This window comes from Doryrhamphus excisus, chromosome 3, assembly GCF_030265055.1.
Source record: "Doryrhamphus excisus isolate RoL2022-K1 chromosome 3, RoL_Dexc_1.0, whole genome shotgun sequence".
In the NCBI taxonomy this organism is placed as follows: Eukaryota; Metazoa; Chordata; class Actinopteri; order Syngnathiformes; family Syngnathidae; genus Doryrhamphus; species Doryrhamphus excisus.
Genome location: NC_080468.1, coordinates 24,068,006 through 24,089,106, shown reverse-complemented (window position 1 = coordinate 24,089,106; position 21,101 = coordinate 24,068,006). Strand labels below are relative to the sequence as shown.

The window sequence follows — 21,101 nt, the reverse complement described above, 5'->3', positions numbered from 1 at the left end:
CATCCGACTTGCAAGTCATGTTACCAGTTTGTATGTCAAAAGTTGAAATACTTCTAAGAAAAGCTGAAGTGAACTTAATGCCATGACCCCTTTTCAACGCTTTTACTGTTTTTATACCAAAGCAAAAAAAAGGACAAGTGATGACAGACCATAAAAAGCAAAAAAAAATGCATCGATTCAGAGAATGTTACTAGCTGTAGCATGATACAAAGTGATAATACATCTTACATTTTCACCTCACTATTGTAAAAACTAGTCGATGACGACAACCTGCCTAGAATAATCCGCCATTCCACGTTGATGGGAGTTTAGCCACGACATTTAAAATGACGAGCATGAATACTGATGCTTGATGGCAGCAGAACAAAAGGAGCTGCTGCTTGAGGTAACCGGAATGTCAAGACTGATATAGTCTTTTATTCGCGGGAACCCCATGTGATATACGTTACTCAGCAGGTCGATGCCGAGGGAGCCTCATCGTCGTCAGGTGGGCAGGCTGTAAAATCGGCTAACATGGAAGCCATGGCATCATCATCATCATCCATCTGAGGAAGGCAGGAATGAATATCCAACATCACATGACCAATATAAAATCTATTCATTTGGTGACTTAGTACTTCGGAAAATTCAGGAAAATTTTACCTTTTTCTTCTCTGTGCTTGGTTCCGCTTCATCCTCTACCTGTGTGTGCTCCCTCTTCCTCTTGACTCCTTTGCTTTCCTCTGCTTCACCTTCTCCCACATCTTCTTCTACACCAGAGTGTTCGGTATCATCTTTGCCGTTTTTTTCCAGGTTGCACTCCTCTCGCTCCTGTGAGTTGGGTCCAGATAATATTGCAGGTTCTGTGGCTAGTGGGCCGTCCTCGGGGGGGCCTGCCAGGAGTTCGTTCTGGAGGACCGGAGGCTGGTCGTCATTCTCGCTCAATTCCTGAGTGGGTTCAGCTGCCGTTTCCTGGTGGGGACGAGAAGGAGAACCACTAGAACACCACCTTGCAGGTAATTATTCATGTGTGGGGTCTACTTACCTCTTGTTCTTCTGCGGGGGGCGTGGCCACTTGCACCTCACTGGTTCCTTGCTCCTCCAAACTGGGTGCCTCCTCAAACGCCACTTCAGCCACAACCTGGGCACCCTTCTCTTCCTTCTCTTCCTCCTCATCCCTCTCCTCCAGCACTCCTCCAGTCACACACAGGATCTGAGGCATAGAGGGGTCATCCATCCTGTCCTCTTCCTCCTCCTCCTCCTCCTCCTCTCTAGCCCCTTCCAAGACTCCAATGCTCTCCACCTCCTGCACTTTCATCCTGTCCTCACCAAAGTTTGATCGGCTGGGCTGTACCTCCTGTATGCCTCCTTCTGCTCCATCATCGGGCTTGTCTTCCTCCGCCATGACGGCTACATTTGCCTGCTCTTCTGCTCCTTCCAATGGAGGCATTCTTCCATCTTCCTCTTCTTCTTCCTCCTCCTCTTCCTCCACCTCTTCCTCCTCTTCAAGGTCTTCCCCTTCTTCATCAAACTCATCAAACTCCTCCCCTTCCTCGTAAAACTCCCCCTCCTCAGGAAAATCACTCACTTCCTCCTCCTCCTCGTCCTCATCCTCCTCGAGCTCATCGTCATCTTCCATGTCCTCTTCCTCGTCGGTGCTGTTGATGTTAATGACAGCCGAGTCCTCCTTGCTAGGGGGTGGGCCTTGCTGTTGGAGGAGTCTTCCCTGCTGGCCCAGCATGTGCAAGGGAAGGGTTATGGGGGCAGGGGTTGAGGGTTGCATGAGCATCTGCTGGAGCTGAGGTCTTCCCGCGGACTCGCCTGTGACACCTGTGGCGGCAGCGTTGGAATTCAAGGGCGCAGTGAGAGATGCCGTCGAGGAGCTGGGCGGAGGGAAGGAGTTCACAGGGATAGCGGAGGTGGTGAGGAGAGGGGAGGAGGTCGCCAGGGAGACGTCGTCCATTGCGGTGGTCGCTTGCGTGGTGGGAGACATGGTGACCGACTGAGCCCCTGGCAGAGTGACAGCGAGCCCCGCTCCGGGTGTCACGGCGCCCAGGTTGTGAGAATTAGTCACGGCTGACTGGTTCTGCTGCACCTCCATGTTGAGCATGCCGGGAGGAACGATGACCACGCTGTCGTCAGAGTCGCTGGCCAGAGAGATCTCCACATCCTCCGCTTCCTCTTTGTCGTAGCGCATAAAAACAGGTCTCTGTCCCTCCAGGGGGCATAGGCCGGTCGGGTCTGGCTGGTGGTGGGCTTGCGGGGACAGGATCATGTCGCTGGGGGCGTGACCCTGGCCGGTCAGGCCCGGAACCAGAGAGAGGTGGTTCTCCAGGGAGCCCAGCAAGGACGTGGACCCCATAGAGAGTGAATGGCGGGGCGGAAAAGGAGTGGAAGAATTGGGGCCCCCAAGGAGAGTTGGCAGAGGAAGTACTTGGGTCGCACCCTGTGGGGACGGGAGGACTGGAGCAGAAGGGGTCGGCTTAAGAGCGATGGGTGGTAAAGGGATGGCGATGGAGGGGGTGCGGGGGTGGAGGAGGGAGTTACAGATGGTCAGTGCCTCGGTACAGAATGACGACACCTGAGAGTAAAAAGGAGAGTACGTGACATAAGTACAGGCGAAAAACACAACTACGTACGAGCAGACGACAGCCACCTTAAGGTTGCGGTCGTTGCGTCCTTTGCTGAGAATGGACACAGCACAGGTCAGAGGTTGATGCCAAGAGGGTGATGGTACCAGGACGAGAGCCAACAGCAACCTGCAAGGTGATACAAAAATATTGAAGTACCATACTTATAGGTTATCACATGTGATGATCTTATTATCACATACTACAGTATTAATTGGCGCTGTACCCTAGAAACCGCCCATGAATGATACGGGAAAAGGTCAAAATGATACTGTGTCAAAGCCCAGGGCAGTGATACTGATAAAATATAGAGTTTAATCATGTCCAGTATCAGCCCCCGTAGCTGTCCACTCAGAGCGCGCTGCTCTGGTATCGTGCCCGTGAAACAACCAATCAGAGAACAGCACACGAGTGCTTAGTGCCTAGTGCTTCTCCAGTCACCAAAAAACCCAAACTTGATTAATGGAACTTTAATTGTCAGACATTGATAAGACAAGACTGTTGATAAAATATTATTGTTGAAATATTTTTGCAATTATTGTGTTTACACTGTTTAGATATAATACATGTAATAAACTGAACATTTTCTGGAAACAAAATGGTCTTTTGATTAAATAGTACGTGATAATAAGCTCATGATTAAATAGTATGTGATAATAAGGTCATCACATGGTTTGTCTGGTATCAGGCCCAGTATCATGCCCCCGCGTGCTAGTATCGGCCCGAGAGCGATGGCACTGACTGACTGACTGTTTAGATATAATACATGTAATAAACTGAAAATTTTCTGGAAACAAAATGGGTGCCAGTATCAGCCCGATACCAGACAAACCATGTGATAACCTATAATTATCACAAACTATTTAATCATGAGCTTATTATCACATACTATTTAATCAAAAGACTATTTTGTTTCCAGAAATTTTTCAGTTTATTACATGTATTATATCTAAACAGTGTAAACTGTGTGTTCACGCTCGTGTGCTGTTCTCTGATTGGTTGTTTCACGGGGCATACCAGAGCAGCACGCTCTGAGTGGACAGCTACGGGGGCTGATACTGGACATGGTTAAACTCTATATTTTATCAGTATCACTGCCCTGGGCTTTGACACAGTATCATTTCAGCCTTTTTCCCGTATCATTCATGGGCGGTTTCTAGGGTACAGGGCCAATTGATACTGTAGTATGTGATATTTATAGGTTATCACATATGAAACAACCAATCAGAGAACAGCGCACGAGCGTGAACACACAGTTTACACTGTTTAGATGTAATAAACTGTAATAAACATGTAATAAACTGAAATTCTTCTGGAAACATGGGTGCCAGTATAAGTACCTTCAGTCTTGGGCTGATACTGACACTTGGGGGCATGATACCTGGCCTGATACCAGACAAACCATGTGATAACCTATAATTATCACATACTATTTAATCATGAGCTTATTATCACGTACTATTTAATCAATAGACCATTTTGTTTCCAGAAAATTTTCAGTTTCTAGGGTACAGGGCCAATTGATACTGTAGTATGTGATAAAAAATCAGTATACAGCAAAGATGAAAAATCATGCGATACCTGTATAGTTCCCGTCGTGTGAGGGCACCTCCATACTGCCCGCTTACACCCCCTGCTGCCTCAGAGGCACCGCTGTAGTTTGACTGCTGCTGCTGCTGCAAACGCACACACAGTGGAAGCACCACCTCGTGAAGACGCTACAAGATAAATCAGAGAGGGGGAAAGAGGGTCGTGAAAGGTTTTTTTTTAAAAAAATGCTAGATTCCATGTTCATACAAGGACAATTTTTTTTTTGGACAATAAGCAATAAGCCTCCGACTGACATTTACCTTGTGTACATCAGCCTTCAGGAGTGTTCCATTGGTCAGAATAATTTGTCTTAGTGCTTGGAAGAAAAAAAACAAGTATGATGACATCATATTTAAAAAATAAGACAAGTATAATGAGAACACTTGTGAGCCAGGTACTCACCCCTGAGGGCTGAAAGGCAAGTGTCCTGATTGGCCAATGTGTCGCCTTTCCTCTGCAGGGACGGTCCAACCGCATCTGCCATGACCAGCGGTTTTGTCCTTCGGGGGCCCGGTTTTCCTCCAGGAACCACGTCAGCTGACAGACCGGCACGGAGCTGCAGGAGCAAGCGGACAACCGTCGTGAAGCCCCGTGCTCTTGCTCGCGCTGCTAATACATTAAAAAAGGTATTGATAAATCTACATGAAAGTGGCGCTCACTTTGATGGACTCTGCCCCTGGTGTGATGTCACCCAGGAGGTGGCTAAACAGGAGCTCCGAGTGGCTGGGGCTCCCCTGGAGAATGTTAGCAGAAGCTCCAGCCACCTGGACCCAAACTTCTAAGGTTCTGTACACGGACAAGCGCACCGAGCTGTTGTGGGTGGGGGGGGGAAGAAAGCTGCAAAATTAGCATGAGCAAATATTACATCTTTGTACTGTATGACATACGTGTAGGCTCTCTGCTGCCCGGGGTTGGCGTCAGGTGGAGGCATCCAGGCACTGAGCGTTTGTGAGAAGAGCCTCTGGAGAACAGCGGCATACTGAACCATGCTGCTGCGCACACTGCATTACACAAACACATGAATAAATACCTCTAAAACAGTATTATTTTGTTGTTTTTTATGGGTGTGCATCTTTCAACTTACACTGTGATGAGAGCGGATAAGACCTCCAGTGTGTTGGTGTGTATAACGGGCAGGAGAAGCAACCTTATGCTGCCATCGCCTGTTAAATTCTGACAAACAAATAGGTTTTAAAATGTGTTTTTTTTCAATTTTTGCTTTTTATTGGAAGCCTGCAGGCGCTCACAATGCTCTTGGAGGTGACAGCTAGAGCTCGACACACTAGGTTGAGAATGGGTCTGACAGGCAGACGCACCGCTGACGCCGGGTCCACCCTGAAAGGATGACAAAAATAAATACATGTATGTATCATTATCTTGGACTGGATCTTATTAAATGGTACAGATGTACCAACTAAGTTTAGACTATAGTGGTAACGTAAGCCAGTGTTTTTCAACCTTTTTTTGAGCCACGGCACGTTTTTTTTACGTTGGAAAAATTTTGCGGCACACCAATAACCAACATTATTTGCTTCTTTCAGTTTTTTCCTGATTACGGACTCGCCACAGCAGATCCTTTTGATCCCCATACTAATTTAACCAACAATGTTACAACATGTCACCACTACCTCTCACGTGCATCACTAAGTCTATTAGAGCAGTGATTTTCAACAACTGTGCGCACTTTTTTTATTAATATGTATTAATAATTTTCTGCAAATATTATGTCATTGTCGCGTGTCATTGGTGTAAAGACTGGCAGAGCAATGTAATATTCGTCTGTGTGGCAACACGTAGCTGATTGCCTTGTTCCTCTGAATAGACTTAGTGATGCACGTGAGAGGTAGTGGTGACATGTTGTAACATTGTTGGTTAAATTGGTATGCCGATCAAAAGGATCTGCTGTGGCGCGTCCGTAATCAGGAAAAAACTGAAAGAAGCAAATAATGTTGGTTATTGGTGTGCCGCAAAATTTTTCCAATGTAAAAAACGTGCCGTGGCTCAAAAAAGGTTGAAAAACACTGTATTAGAGGAACGAGGCAATCGGCTATGTGTTGCCACACGGACGAATATTACATTGCTCTGCCAGTCTTTACACCAATGACACACGACAATGACATAATATTTGCAGAAAATTATTAATACATATTAATTTAAAAAAAGTGATATTGAATAATTCCTCACGGCACACCTGACGATTTCTCACGCGGCACAGTTGTTGAAAATCACTGATGTATGCAATTTGCAATACCTGAGAGTGTGCTTGAGCACCAGGCAGACTGCTGTGTATCTGTGCTGCAGCTGTAAAAGCAGGAGCGGATCAGACTGGCCGAGATGAGGAAAACCGAGCTCCACTCCTGGTCCTTCGTATTGTACCGTTCTGTCTGAAAAATATTTGTACATACACTGTAACAAAAAATAATAAATTTCAGCAATGTTGATAATTCCAAGAAGTGCGGACCCATTTCTGAGCCCTGGTAGAGATGAGTCAGCAGGCTATTGGCCGAGGCCAGCAGGCAGTGAACTTGATTGATCCATCTCTCAGCCCGGCCGGCCCCCGACACTCGATCCATGAGGCCACCCAGGCAGGGGAGGCAGGCAAAACACTGACATGCCATCTACCATGACAAGAAGTAAACAATTATTCCAAACGAATGATGAAATGACATCATTAACACAGATGACAAACCTCTTGTGTTTTCTTGTTGGAACTGTCCATTTTGGAGAGGAAATAGGCGCCCAGTTTGTCCTGAAAGACAACATGAACTTCAGCATTCTACAATGATGACGGTGAACGGTAACGTAAACGTTATTTGCATTACCCTGAGAGATCCACAAGCTCTGGGGTAGTATGTCATACATGCCATCATCCCCTCCATGGCCGCCAGCTCACACTGGTAATAACATAACATGACAATTTATTATTCAAGTGCCAGAAATCAAGGTACAGTAAATATGCAAATAAAGTCACCAACAAAAAAAGGGGTATTTTTGTCAATAACTGGCAGACTGCGGTGTAAATCTGGACGTTTTCCAGTACGGACAAACTGGACTTGTAGTTAGGTATTTTAAGATTTGCTGTGTTGATAGACTTGTGTCTAATTATAAACATTAATTCATTTCATTCATTCATTTTCTACTGCTTTTCCTCACAAGGGTCGCGGGGGTGCTGGAGCCTATCCCAGCTGTCTTTGGGCACCCTGGACTGGTCGCCAGCCAATCACAGGGCACATATAGACAAACAACCATTCACACTCACATTCATACCTATGGACAATTTGGAGTCACCAATTAACCTAGCATGTTTTTGGAATGTGGGAGGAAACCGGAGTACCCGGAGAAAACCCACGCATGCACGGGGAGAACATGCAAACTCCACACAGAGATGGCCGAGGGTGGAATTGAACCCTGGTCTGCGCGCTAACCTAAGCCGTGCCGCCCTAATTCTAAACAACCACTACAATTATGAAGTCAGAATCACTTTAAGAAGCACTCATGTCACGTGCTTCCCAACCCTTCTTGCTCACCTCCAACTTGAGGCCCAACAACGACGTGAGGATGCCCAGGATGCAGTTGAGGCCCACCTCCCTGGCCAGCTCTGCCAGCTGTGAGGAATACTGCAGCAAGTCCTTCAAAATAGTCACAGCCAGCTGGATGGTCTGCATGGGAGCCTGCGACTGTAGAACCACATGCATATATAGTGACGGGACTGCAACGTAAATGTAAACAGCATGCAACGAGAGAGCATCTAACCTGGATGACCTGCTGCAGGGATCGCAGCCAGGAAAGACAGTGTTGCTGGAATACATCACAGGAACTGTCCTTAACCAGCACGGAGAGCAAACAGAGCCCCTCAAACCTGGTCATTAAAACACAACACAATAATGTTAAGTATTGGGACGTGTGTTAATAAGAGACGAATAAAAGGTGCAACTCACTTGGTTTTGCTTGAGGCCAGTTTGGCGTTGCTAAACCCCACCAAACTCCCCACTGCGCTGGCGGCCTATTAAGATTTTTTTAGGGTTAGCAGCTATAGTCAAACAAAAACAAAAACACCATATCTGTATGTGTCAGCTCTGAGAATAACAAAGCCATCCAGCACAGCTAATAGCGGGGCTAGCAGGTAAGTAGCCTGTGGTGCTAATGCGCATTTGCAGGTGAGGAAGTACCTGTGTCGCGAACACTCCATGCTCCCTGTAGTTTGCCAACAGAGAGGGTAAATATTCCGGACGCTGCTCTTTCAGAACAGACAGCAGGCCCTCGGTTAAACGCATAGCTGACGGGCCATGCAGCCAAGACGATGCTGCCATCTTGCCTGTCTTCTGGACTACGTCACATGTGTGCGACTTGACGTCTTTTCAATGGTTCTTCGTTGCCATATTAGACTGTTTAGCGCGTATTCGGACCCCTCGAGTGTTTTTTTATTATATAATTGGATTCTTTTGGAGACTCGGACGTGAAAGTACGTCTGTTAACTGTACAGCTCTTGGTCGGTGCGAGACGTGCTATTCTCTTTCGCGCCGCTAGAGAGCGTCTCGGTGAGCAAGCACAACTTTCCTTGACCTGTTTGTTTGTGAGCTTTGGCGAATAAAGAGAGACGGACAGCTCTCACTTTTGTTTAAAATGTTAATCCAAAAACAGGTTCGACGAAATATTACATAATATATGTCGCACGGGGCAATATATTCTGAGTTAAACCAAAACGAGACGGCCACCGTAGCTTGTGCTAACACGGTAAATTGTAAATTATGCAAATTAAATTGTGACGCCATTTTAGGACTTCTCGCGAGTTTTGGGACAGCCAATAGCTACTTTTCCTAAGTTGGCAACACTTCCTGGTTGGGGGACGGATTTTTATCCATTTGCCTGTTTTTGTTTGTACGACAGTATTGGTTTTATTTTCCTCGTTCACGACTGAAGCCAGTGTTATTTTTGGAGACGGTTCAATTGTTACATTCCATGTGTGATGGCAAACGAACGGCTCAGAGCTCTGGAGGACGTTGAGAAGGAGATAGCGATGGTCCTGCAATGTGCTGGTGAGAAGTTAGATAGCTTTAATTTTTCCACATACTAATCAGAATGAGACTTTGGTGTCTAATACCGATATGGATTTAAAGTTGATTTATAGTTAAGTTTGGAATGATATGTCGAATCTTATTTTTAAATCGTCTCTTCCATGGTACTACCGTAACGTTTAGTACAAATGGGTGTAAACATCATTGTTGTTGTATGGCACACCTGTTTAATTTGTAATTTACTGCAATACTATATTGTTGTGAAGACTTATTTTATAAACCTAGTGATAGATATTCATCATATATATTCTAATTCATTGAGCAATACAGTTAGATATCTTTAATTGTTTGTTTTCTATCCTTGGCAGGTAACATAGTGTTGGAACTTTCTAAAGACAAACAGAATGCCAACCTGCTGGAAAGACAGCTGGTCCAATTCCAGAGCTCCGTCAACAGAGTGGAGAACGAACTGGGTGGCCAAATCCGCTACCTTACACAGGTATCTCACACAGACACACAAACACCCACTATGGGTGTCCCAATCCATGTTTTTTGGCTTTGGATATTATTTTTTAATAGTTTTGCCGATACAATCTTTTTTCCTTTGTAACAAAGTTTAATATCAGTATAAAAAAGTATTAAACTATGTCTGAATGTATTTTTTTATTACACAACATGACCAAGAATATTATTTGGCTTTTGTAACAAACCGCTGTGAGTCAAACGATATCAGGATTGGCCCGATCTTGTGATCCTGAAGATCTGATCGGGACATTCCTAACACACAATACTCGTAATGATTTGTTTTTAAGACAAATAATCACACCGTCGTTTCTTTAGGTGGCTACGGGTCAACCTCATGAAGGATCCACATATTCATCCAGGAAGGACTGTCAGATGGCGCTCAACAGAGCCGAGTACGCCAAGGTGAAACTGGGAGAACTGGGCCGCACCTGTGAAGTCATGCTGGATCAGCAGCAGGCCTCTTGAATGTGGACTTTTAAGTGATCACATTTCGGTTACATTTATGTGCTTCATATTTATTTGTACAAACTTGATTACAAGATCAATTTTGAAGACAATAACATGATCCATTTTCATGATGTGTGAAGTACATGAAATATCTCAGGTATAATTTGTGACAATACTGCACACACAGTGGCCATGTAATGACTGCATTCTTGATTTAGGATATTCTAGCAACTTTTAAGCGACACCTGAGTTTGTCGATGACTTCAGTGAAGACCTCACCAGTGTGGATGTTAGCAATTAAAACAAAGCTGAACAGTACTTGGGGTACAAAAGTACATAGGCAGTGGAATGACAAGGATTAGAGTACAGAATAAAACAGATACACTACTGACAAAAAAAAAACATTCCGGATGAACCTAAAATGCCCTCTGGTATAATCACAGGAGAGGTTCATTGACCTTCTTTAAACTTTTGAATGCACATGTCTAACATCTGAATTTTCAGCTCTTTGTTAGAGAACAGAACATTGTACTAAAAGCACTGACACACTCAACACTTGCATTCAAATGTTTTAAATTAAGTTGGACTGTATAGTGCAGAGGTAGGGAACCTATGGCTCGGGAGCCAGGTAGGGCTCTTTTGATGACTGTATCTGGCTCTCAAGCATTTCTTACCACAATAAAAATGTATTTTTGCTAACAGTTTAAAGTAAACATCACAGAAATAATATTAAATTAAATAATATTAAAAATCAACAACTTTTTTATGCATTTTAATTCGTCCATCTATTTTCTACTGCAATGCGGCTAAACTTTCTTGAAGATATTTTCCAGGTCAAACACCAAAACTTGATTATTACTGGGTAATGCGGTAGTCTACCTCGGTCATTGAGATATCAACATGTAAATGTAGACTTTCCTCCTTTAGTCAAATAGTCACCTAGCTAAAGCTGCAGAACCAAGCCTTCTGACGAAGATGGCCAAAAGAATGAAATATACTGAGTATGGTGCAAAATTATGCAGCAGCAGAAGTTGTATTAATGGCAGCAAGTATTTGATTTATTATTAGACACTGCGCTGCTCACGAAAGTGTGCTGGCCACACCCCATTGGCGTGGGGTAGTGTGCCTGGTCTACATAATTAGAGCCCATTATATCTAAAACTGTTGGTCTTACATAAAAATGCACACATTTTATTGCATTCAAAATGTATATGGCTCTCACAGATACACATTTTAAAATATCTGGCCTTCATGGCTCTCGTAGCCAAAAAGGTTCCCGACCCCTGGTATAGTAGTGCCTTTTAGGTTCATCCTGATATTTGACTGAATATGGTCAAGTAGTGGAATTTTCAATTACAATTTAAGAAGTGAACTTGCAAACTCATTAGAAAACCTGTAAAAAAATACCCCCTTGATTGTTCACAAGACAGCAAAATACCTGCACATGTGATCGTCCTGTTTGGATGTCAGCGTCTAACAAAGGGGGTCGACATTAGACCCCGTCAAACGCAGGCGCGCAAAGTCTTCGAACACAAAGTCTTCACCCTGAGAAGACCTGCAGAAAAAAAAACCTTGTTGAAAGTGAAATTTATGACTCTTCGAGTCCTGAAAGTACAGGAGTGACCAACTGAATCCAAAAAGACACACACACACTCACCTCATATCAAAATCTATGAGGTTTGTATCCACAGGAGCATCAGCAGCTGGAGACAGGAAAAGACAAAACAAATTAAAGTGCGTAATAATCCCACCGGTTGATGCGGATTAATACATCAGTGAGGTGTGTGTGTGTGTTTTTTTAATACCTGGCTGCGGGCTGGGCTGGCCGGGTGGTTTGGGATGCATCAAGACAAATGGAAGCTCCACTGCGATGTCCCTACACACACACAGGACAGTGTACAGTGGTGTGGAAAAGTGCCCCTTGCTGATTTTTTTGCATGTTTCAGATCAAATTTCAATATTAGTTAATGACAACACAATTGAGCACAAAATGCAGTTTTTAAGGGAGTAAGGGAAGAAAAAAAACCCCAAACCTATAACCAATCTGTCATTTCTTAAAGCCATTTCTAAAACTATGGGACTCCAGCCAACCACAGTGAGAGTCATTATCATTATCACAGTGCTAAACCTCCCCAGGAGTGGCCAGCAAACCAAAATTACCTCCAGAGCGGAGGGCCGAGACACTGCTGCACCATGCTGTAAGAGACTCATTGCAAGTTATCACGAACACTTGATTGCAGTTGTTGCTGCTAAGGTTGGCTCAATCAGTTATGAGGTTTAGCGGGCAATCACTTTTTCACACTGGGCTATGTAGTTTTGGATTCTTGTTCTTCCCTTAATCATGAAAACGTTTCATTTAAAAAACACATTTCATTTCAAAACAGTTCAGTTTTAACTATTTAAATTTGGGGATCTGAAACATTTAAGTGTGACAACATGCAAAAAAAAAAAGGCATCAGGAAGGGGGTAAAGACTTATAACTAATAGCAAGCTAATCATGACATGTCCACATACCCTCCAAGAGACACGACCAGTTTGACTTTGACCCTGTAGGACACCAAGATGCCCATCATCTCCTTGTTGCATCCCTCTTTCACTCTAGAATGACACACACATGAATGGTCACGATCATGCCAAAACACACAAAACATCTTTTACTCTCTTTTACTCCATAAATTCACAAACAAACTAAGTGTGGTTTGCAAATTGCATAGTTTCAACTCCATCAGGTGTGTGTCAAATGTGTGTACATGGTGCTGGAGGCCAAGTTGGTGTCTTCATGTTTAAGCTTTCCGTCCAAAGCCAGCCCTCTCTTTTCTCTATTGGTACCCATGCAGGGGGTCAGCGTGTAGACCTGGCAGAAGGTAGAGCTGGGAGAAACCTGGTCACTGAGGATGATGATGAATAACCAGAACACAAGGAGATAATTCTTAAAGTCTGCTGCATAGATATTTGGACATGATGCTAAAAAGGAACACACTCAGCCTCCAGCTGCGCCACGGGACACTTGTACTGGGCGGTGGAGAAGAGACAGATGTCAGCATACTGACGAACTGGGAAACAAGAACATTGATCAGTTTCCTCTGACCTGATGATCAAAAGGAACCTGTTTGGAGTTACCTGAGATCTTGACCTTCTTGACTGTCTTGGTGGAGTTGTTTGAGACGTGGACGTTGATGCTGATGGGCTCACCATGGTAATACAACTGCAGTTGGGACACCGGGAAGCTGTTAAATGTGTGTGTGAGGGCATCCCACAACATCTTCAATAAGCATGTCACCTCCTTATCCAGCGAGGCCTCCAGGTGCAGAGCTCTCTCCGACATAAGGAAGCAGCGGCTGGTCTCCACCATGGGTTGAGGGCCTTTCTTCTCTGGAGCATACTGCACTTTACGGATCACCAAGTGCACCGAGTTCCTGGAAAAAAGTCATTGCTATGAATACTTCAATAAGTATATACTCCATACTACTCACAACAAGCTTGTCAACCCATTGGAAATTGCAGATCATTACTCAATATTACAGTCTGACTCACGGTGTCATCTTACAAACAACACTAAACTCATCACACGGTAACTTAACACTAAAAAGGTATGCCTAATAAATATACAAACACCTACCAATAGAAGTTCAAAATAAACCTGTTATTCAATCCATTTTGTTTGAGCAAAGCATTTCATTTGAGGACAAACTGCTTAAAAAAAGGATGAATAGGAGCCATAAGAGTCCAGAGGGAGGCTGATGTCATTGCAGCACCCAATGAATGCATTCTTCAGGCACTATGGGAAAACGTTCATTTTAAACTCTTAGTACATGTTTGTAGATTTCTCAGCTATAGCTTTTGATTCTTCAGTTGCTGTGTGATGAGTTTAGTGTTGTTAGATGACACCGTGAGATAGACTGTTATGTTGTTATATATAATGACTGCCATTTCCAATGGGTTGACAAGCTGGTTGTGAGTGCACTGATAGCTTCTCATTGACTTGTGAGTGGTACAGTATTTCAAAAATTAGTAGTAGTTCTGGAGTAAAGGAGATGTCATGAAATTAGAATTTAGCCATAAATTAAGCACACTGATGTATAAGCCGTTGCGTTCAAAGTTTAAGAAAAAAAGTGGCTTATACATTGTAATTTACTGTTCTTTATGAGTGGATTAATTTTGACAGTGTCATGCTGTTCCAAGTCCATTACTCTCATTGTACATTTACCAGAAATTATGATCCAAAATTTATCCTTGTCTTCTTTCTCTCTCCTTTATAATGGTTAATTGCAACCACCCTTCCGCTACTTAGCCAGGATGGCAACTGTTGTGGGTGGTAAGTATCCAACACTGCACTGCACCATTTTGACCTTTTTGAGTGCAACCTCTGGGTACTGATGGTGCATTTTGCCGTACTTCTCTTATGAACTCAAAATTCAAAGTGTAAGTACAGCAGTTCACCACTTGAGACGCAGCCTTAGATAAATACATCCCAGCATAACTTGGAGGCTGTGTAAATTGATGACGTTAGAGAAAGCTGCTTTAAAAGAAAAATGCACATTTTGGGGGGAATTTTGCCATCATCCAAAATGTGAGACATGAACTCACATCCAAATCTGCAAACATCATCAACATGAGAATACAACATTCTAACAACATTTATAGGTCAGAAAAATGAAAAAAAAAAAAACATAAAAGGTCCCCTTTAAAAGTACAAAAATACTATAATTATACACTATACTATATATTGTATATATTTAGAATGCACAGAAAAGAGAAAGGCATACGTATGTGTTCATGTCTTACATAAGAATGGTGGATGATGGGTATAATAAAACGTTTTCCTTTAAAAAGCAGGACGTACCTATGGTGAAGCTTCTCGTCTGCGGTGTTGGCACAAAACGCTTGAAGCTCGTAGTCCACGCCGCATGCCTTGCCCGTGTCCTCCGGGCCGGGCTGCAGGGTGACTGAGCAGGGCAGGTTCTGGGGGATCTGAACAAATCCAAAAACACAAAACGACAAAGTCAGTGAACAAATTGCGTCAAAAAGCTTTTGTGATGTTGTGGTTTATTACACAAAAGTTAAAGGGGTGGGCATGTTGGCCGAGTTTTTTGAGCAGCCTCTCCTGCAGGTAGCTCAAAGGTTTCTTCTCCACTCCAGGTAGGTGGGGGAAGGCCTGAAAGGTGCTGATGTATAGATCCTTCCGGAAGGAGAGTCCCAGGACGTCCAGGTCCTCACGGCCGTAACGGAACACACAAGTGAGTGTCACAAACACTGTGGACAAACGTATCGGAGTTAAATGTATGGGAGTGCTTCAGCTGCTTTTCAGATTTTAACGGTACCTTTGCGACCGTTGAGATACTCTGGGTCCACGAGGAGCACGCCGTCTGTGAAAAAAACCAGAACGTAGTCTATGTAAGTATTTATAGAAGAGAAGAACCACCGTCTGATTGGGTTGGCACTCACCCACTGGATCCACATGGTCCAAGTGATCTATGAAGTCTCGTTTGCCCAGGTAAACAGTCAGCTGTGGAATCCAAGGAGAGGCGTCATCATGGCAGTCAGTCACTAATACACAACCCAACAAACACACACACACACAATGTCCTACCTTACAGTTCGGGCTGGACTTCTTGAAGACTCTGTAGGATGAGTTGAAAGGACAAGATTTAAAGCGACAGTACGTGGCAGTTTAACCTTTAAATAACAGCTTGAATGAGGGGTACTGCATCCTGTCGCTGCCATGACGACCCTCGACCAACTTAACAAATGCACCTTTAGTGCTGTGGTGTTCATACTAAACAGTCAACTGCACTGAAAATTTGATTGGAAGTATCTGAACTTCCTGTTATAGTTTAATTCTATAACGGTTCCCCAAGCTGACCATCATGGTCTCCTTTAGAAAGTAAACAAGCGTTTCTGCTGATTGCATTCCATTGTGCCTCCCTGGTGTGTCCAATGTGCGTCTCGGGTGCCATTTTCACACTGCAGCTCGCTTTTTTTTTTTTTTTTTTATTGGATGTCGGCACAGTCATTCATTCATTTTCTACCGCTTTTCCTCACGAGGGTTGCGGGGGTGCTGGAGCCTATCCCAGCTGTCTTTGTGCGAGAGGCGGGGTACACTCTGGACTGGTCGCCAGCCAATCACAGGGCACATATAGACAAACAACCATTCACACTCACATTCATACCTATGGACAATTTGGAGTCGCCAATTAACCTAGCATGTTTTTGGAATGTGGGAGGAAACCGGAGTACCCGGAGAAAACCCACGCATGCATGGGGAGAACATGCAAACTCCACACAGAGATGGCCGAGGGTGGAATTGAACCCTAGTCTCCTAGCTGTAAGGTCTGCGCACTAAACACTAGACCGCCGTGCCGTACAGTAAAAAAAAATTAAATTGAGATATATTATGATATATTATTACACTCATTTGCTTTGCCACCAAAAAAGGAGGAGCAGTCATTGTCGGACACACTTTGTCAGAGGCAAAGTTGGTGCCGTGGAGCTCATAAGCTGGACGTGATCCGACGTTAAAGCACCTTTCCCGCCCAGAGAGCGCTGCTTCTGGCTTCAGCAAAAATTTAGCGGATATTTCACATTCATGTTTACAAAAACAGTCCCGTGTGAAATGCCATTGACAGACGAAAATATTTCTCCACTGGAGGGACAAATAAAGGTATATCTAATCTTATAAGTTCTGCCTGAGCTTGCCTCGTTAATAGAGAGCAGAGCTTGAGGGAGGACAGAGAGTGTATAGCACCTACGGCCACTCCCCTCTGTGAGTGACATCACAAAGGAACAGTTTTGCAATGCCCTCTGAAAACCGAGCTTTTTGAGCCATCCCAAACTTCTTTCAAGGCTCACTTTCAAATGCACAAACCTCATTATCTGAAACTTTGGCATCATTTAACATGATAATATAACATTCTAATTACATTTATACGTCAGAAAAGTGGAAAAAGAATAATGGGTCCTCTTTTAAAGACACAAGTGGGAACATGTGTTTCCAGTAATTTTAATTTGCAGTATTCCCCCATTGCATTTGTTGTAAAGGATCAGTGTGTTTTGGGTGTTTGGAGCATTTGGACGTTGCTGCTGTGGGACCACCGTCAAGTCTTTCATGAGAAACAATCAGAGAATGACTTATAGAACCCCCAAACTCGCACACACATCCTAGTCAGAATGCTTAGTCAGACTGTGGAGGTTGTGTTTCCTGTTTCTCTCGTCTTCCTGCCGGTGCCTCAGTGTGAACATTTACTAAGTTAATAAATAGCTGCAGGACATAATGAAGTCTTTTGCTGACATCTTCTGTGGTCCAGCGTGTCCCAATAGAGGGAAGACGCCACTCATGGACATGGAAATGGAAAGATCACGAGTTTGTGAGTTCCTCCTTGAGGTACTCATTAAAAAAATGGATTTAATCATGTCATTTGCCTCTGTGGCTTCATAGTCCAGCCCGATAGAAGAACAATCCGGCATGGTCGAGTTGTTGGGGAATTAATCAGGCAAAAAGCTGGACAGGCAAATAGCAGCAAAAAACCCAGAGGGCACATCCTGCAGTTAGACAGGAAATGGATTCATGTGTATTCCTGGAAATGTGGCCAATGAAGCAAAAAGTGTCTTGTATGGACATATGGACTAAATAAATGTATCATGTTGATACTTCCTGAAAGATGACAGGTCTTTGCTTATTTTTAAACATGCACAACAAGACTCAAAATCCCCATTCTTGCTGTCCAAATGTGACTTTCCGGTTGCTTCAACGTATCTCTCGGGATCACTTCCACATCAGACATTAGAGCAGGAGGGTCCAAACCTTTTCTGCTCAGGGCCTCATACAGGAACATGTCATATTATTCACTAGGCATATTACAATAATTGCATTATTTCAACTGGTGCTCTTTTTAATGTGTTCCTAATCCACCTTAATAGTGCTTGATGTTTAATTTTTAAATTAAAAAGAGCTGCTGGACACACTTTGGACACCAGTACATTAGAGTATTATCTGTGACGTCACACATCCAATCACATACTGAGTCAACATGTTTTTAGAATGGTAAGGAATGTTGATGCAGCCAATAAAAACACAAGACACAGGCTTAGTGGTCCCGAGTGGGCTACACTTCCTGTGTATATTTTCCCCTTTCAAGAAGTTGCAACCAACCAACTAGTGCATTTCAACGTTCAAGTGCAGGAAGGCAACAGTTGGGAGAGTAAATGTTAAGCAATAGCATGTGGAACAAATGTTCCAGATGAATGAATAAATGCCAAAAAAAAAAAATCCTACCTGGTCCCTGATTTGTCCCCCATGTCCTCTGCTGGCTGCCCGTCAAGCTCTCAGCTGCCTTTGCTGCTCCGATGTGTCTGTCATGCCTCTGTCCGATCTGTCCCCTTCTGTCTGTTTCCGCGGCACAATGACAAAAGCCACGCCCATCGGGAATGATTGACACCTTTGATGAAACCCGCAGAGCTGACTGTTGACCAGGGTGGGCGATACTGCACATTTTGGGTATTGATACCAGTTAAAGACAGTGGTAGACTTGCTTATAACGATAATAATAATATTTTATTAATTTTAATTTTTTTTTCAAGCTCATTGAATGACTTTGTGATTGTTGCCTTTAATTTGTTGATAATAATCAGAATAAAATTCAGGACAATGATTCTAGGCAAAAATAGTATCAACTTATTTGTGAACAATTTAACATTATTTATATTATGTTTTATAAATTAACTATATGTTTGAAAATCACTTTATAAATAAAGATTAATAATAGGAATAAGAATAAAGATCGTACTAGTGTCACTCCTATACTGATACTGTCCTTGGTATCAATACTGTCTCTATTTGGATAGGACTGGATCCGAAACATATCCGAACTCATTACTACTGAGATATTTCGCTAATCTGCTTTGTCACCTATACCAAATTAGATCGAGTTTAGCATTATAATCGTGCTATTGCCTTCATTCATTGAATTTACTATACAGTAAATTTTAACTTACCTACTTCCGGTGGGCTTTATTTTGAAAGGTACCCAAATGAAGTGTCCGCATGTGGGCGTGTCCTCCGGCGCCATAGTGAACGCCTCAATTGCGGCTCTTCTCCTGAGCGTAAAAAAAACCCCATCCACATCAGACAAGAAGGAGAGACACGCCCGGTATCCGTCCCCTCTTCTCGCCGGTTGGTTGTCGGTCATGGCGGCTCTTGGAGGTTTTCGCTGCGGCTGTTTGCTGTTGGCACTGCTGCTTCCTCTGCAAGGTAAAGAAAAATCTGAGCGTCCATGTGCTGCCTTTTGTGCCGCACAGCAGGCCGAATAACGGAGCACCGGCCTGGCTGTGCAAACAGTAATCTTATTTCTAGCCATATATCATTATAAATCCGCCTTTATTACAGCTAAAAGTCTGGACGCCATTGTGCCAAGTGTGCAGGTGTTACACATGTATTACCTGCTTCTAACCCAAACACCTAATAACAGTCAAATATTGTGAAATATCTCGTCACATTTGACCTAATTTGTATTTTATTTAACAGTAATTGCTATTGAGTAGACTAAATACTTCAATGACAAACATGTGTTGTTGCCACCATTGTTTGACAAATAGGTAATCCCCCATTCTTGGAATAGCAAAGCCTACAGTGTAATAGTGTGAATGCTGACAAACATTCAAATGTAGGCGAATATCTTGTTTCTTTGACACGCTGCTGCCCAGATGTTGTGATATTTTGTCTCCCAATAGAATTTGTGAGCTCCCTTGCTACACACACACACACACACCTTATGTGAGGTGAGCCACTTTGTGTGCGATATAATGATGAGAGAGTGGACAATAAACAAGGGATTAGTGGGCACAATGGGGCCTTGTGTACAGTATGTGTGTTGTGTTTCTAAAAGGATCTAGAATTGTGATTATTGACTCGTTTTCCTTTTGTTGTCGTCCCCTAGTCCTGTCTCAGGGCCTGGATCTGGCAGATGCGCTGGGTGATGACAACATTAAAAGTAAGAACAGTAGCAATAAGGGGTGGGCCGGTACGCCATAGTACACAAATTGGTATATCTGGTTTTTAAAGTCATGGTTCGAAAAAAAGGAAAACATAAAACCTCTTAGCTTTTGTGTAACCGGCTTTAAAATGGAAACTAGCAGGTCATTTTGGGAAATCACAACTTGTCGTAATTAACAGTTTCATCTTTTACATTTTTTCTTAGTAAAATCTGGACTTTTGTCATATATTACTACTTTTTTCCCTTGAACTTTTTCTTGGAAAAATCTTCCTCTATAAAATTATGACTTTTTCTTCATATTTTGGCTACTTTTATCTTTTGAAAAAGCAATAATTTCTTGTAAATCTATAATGTTTTGAGTATTTATAAATGTATTACTACTTGTAGAATTACATTTCTGTACTGAGATTTAGAGATTTCATCTTTTTCTTGTAAATGTTTAATGTAAAATGTATTGAAAAAAAATTCAAGATTTACTTTTTGATGAAACGAAAACAATTTTTGTCATATTACGATGTTATTCTTTTAAAATTACAAGTAACATGAATTAAAACTAGGAGTATAATCTCTTTTTACTCATAATAAGATGATAATCATCTCATAAAACTTGGGAGTTTTTCTCATAAAATTGTTTTTTTCTTCCTAAAGTTACATTTTCTCATATGACGACTTTCATTTTTTAAATTGTGACTTTTTCCCCTCATAATATTATACATTTTTCCTTATGGCTTTCATGGAAAATTTCAATAATTTCCTGTAAAATTTCAAATTTTTTTCCATTGTAACAATTGTAGTATTTTATCATAAAAATGATGATGGGCAGTCCTTGTGGGAAGCGAGTATGTCTCTGTACTTTATCGAAAATTCCTGTTCCAAATACATGTATTATTACACCACTATGAATTATTCTCATTCTTAAAATGAAG

At 42.9% G+C, this 21,101-nt stretch overlaps 5 protein-coding genes across 6 annotated transcripts in view; 2 read left to right on the top strand and 3 right to left on the bottom strand.

Annotated features, from left to right (window-relative positions):
• Nucleotides 1–86: 86 nt before the first annotated feature.
• Nucleotides 87–8,922, bottom strand: pelp1 (proline, glutamate and leucine rich protein 1). Its single transcript, XM_058067888.1, has 19 exons — nt 8,369–8,922; nt 8,138–8,202; nt 7,953–8,058; nt 7,727–7,876; nt 7,022–7,093; nt 6,889–6,948; nt 6,661–6,817; nt 6,451–6,583; nt 5,447–5,534; nt 5,284–5,372; nt 5,087–5,200; nt 4,859–5,009; nt 4,602–4,755; nt 4,460–4,515; nt 4,191–4,327; nt 2,636–2,738; nt 1,025–2,560; nt 643–951; nt 87–545 (listed from the first exon to the last, which is right to left on the bottom strand). The coding sequence occupies exons 1-19, from the start codon at nt 8,507–8,509 to the stop codon at nt 450–452; spliced, it is 3,717 nt and encodes a 1,238-aa protein (XP_057923871.1). The 5' UTR covers nt 8,510–8,922; the 3' UTR covers nt 87–449.
• Nucleotides 8,596–12,071, top strand: med11 (mediator complex subunit 11). The gene is made up of 3 exons (XM_058068090.1): nt 8,596–9,235; nt 9,583–9,713; nt 10,055–12,071. Exons 1-3 carry the CDS (start codon nt 9,166–9,168, stop codon nt 10,202–10,204), a joined length of 351 nt encoding a protein of 116 aa, XP_057924073.1. The 5' UTR covers nt 8,596–9,165; the 3' UTR covers nt 10,205–12,071.
• arrb2b (arrestin, beta 2b) lies at nt 9,870–19,297 on the bottom strand. The gene is made up of 15 exons (XM_058068030.1): nt 19,178–19,297; nt 18,459–18,569; nt 15,777–15,807; nt 15,632–15,692; nt 15,508–15,552; nt 15,240–15,439; nt 15,030–15,157; nt 13,467–13,602; nt 13,307–13,391; nt 13,167–13,239; nt 12,937–13,074; nt 12,701–12,784; nt 11,992–12,062; nt 11,844–11,889; nt 9,870–11,741 (listed from the first exon to the last, which is right to left on the bottom strand). Exons 2-15 carry the CDS (start codon nt 18,479–18,481, stop codon nt 11,660–11,662), a joined length of 1,203 nt encoding a protein of 400 aa, XP_057924013.1. The 5' UTR covers nt 18,482–18,569; nt 19,178–19,297; the 3' UTR covers nt 9,870–11,659.
• cd99l2 (CD99 molecule-like 2) overlaps nt 19,229–21,101 on the top strand; it is a 6,415-nt gene continuing 4,542 nt past the window's right edge. Inside the window, exons 1-2 of one of the 2 annotated variants that reach the window (XM_058068078.1) lie at nt 19,229–19,433; nt 20,119–20,172. In XM_058068078.1, coding sequence (XP_057924061.1) covers nt 19,370–19,433; nt 20,119–20,172 — 118 coding nt within the window. In that variant the 5' untranslated portion in view covers nt 19,229–19,369. The remainder of the gene's footprint in view (nt 19,434–20,118; nt 20,173–21,101) is intronic. The other variant, XM_058068077.1, reaches the window with a different exon arrangement.
• The window catches only part of mtmr1a (myotubularin related protein 1a), a 15,258-nt gene continuing 13,469 nt past the window's right edge, over nt 19,313–21,101 (bottom strand). The window contains exon 19 of the transcript XR_009129086.1: nt 19,313–19,426. The gene's annotated coding sequence lies outside the window, so the exon portion shown is untranslated. The remainder of the gene's footprint in view (nt 19,427–21,101) is intronic.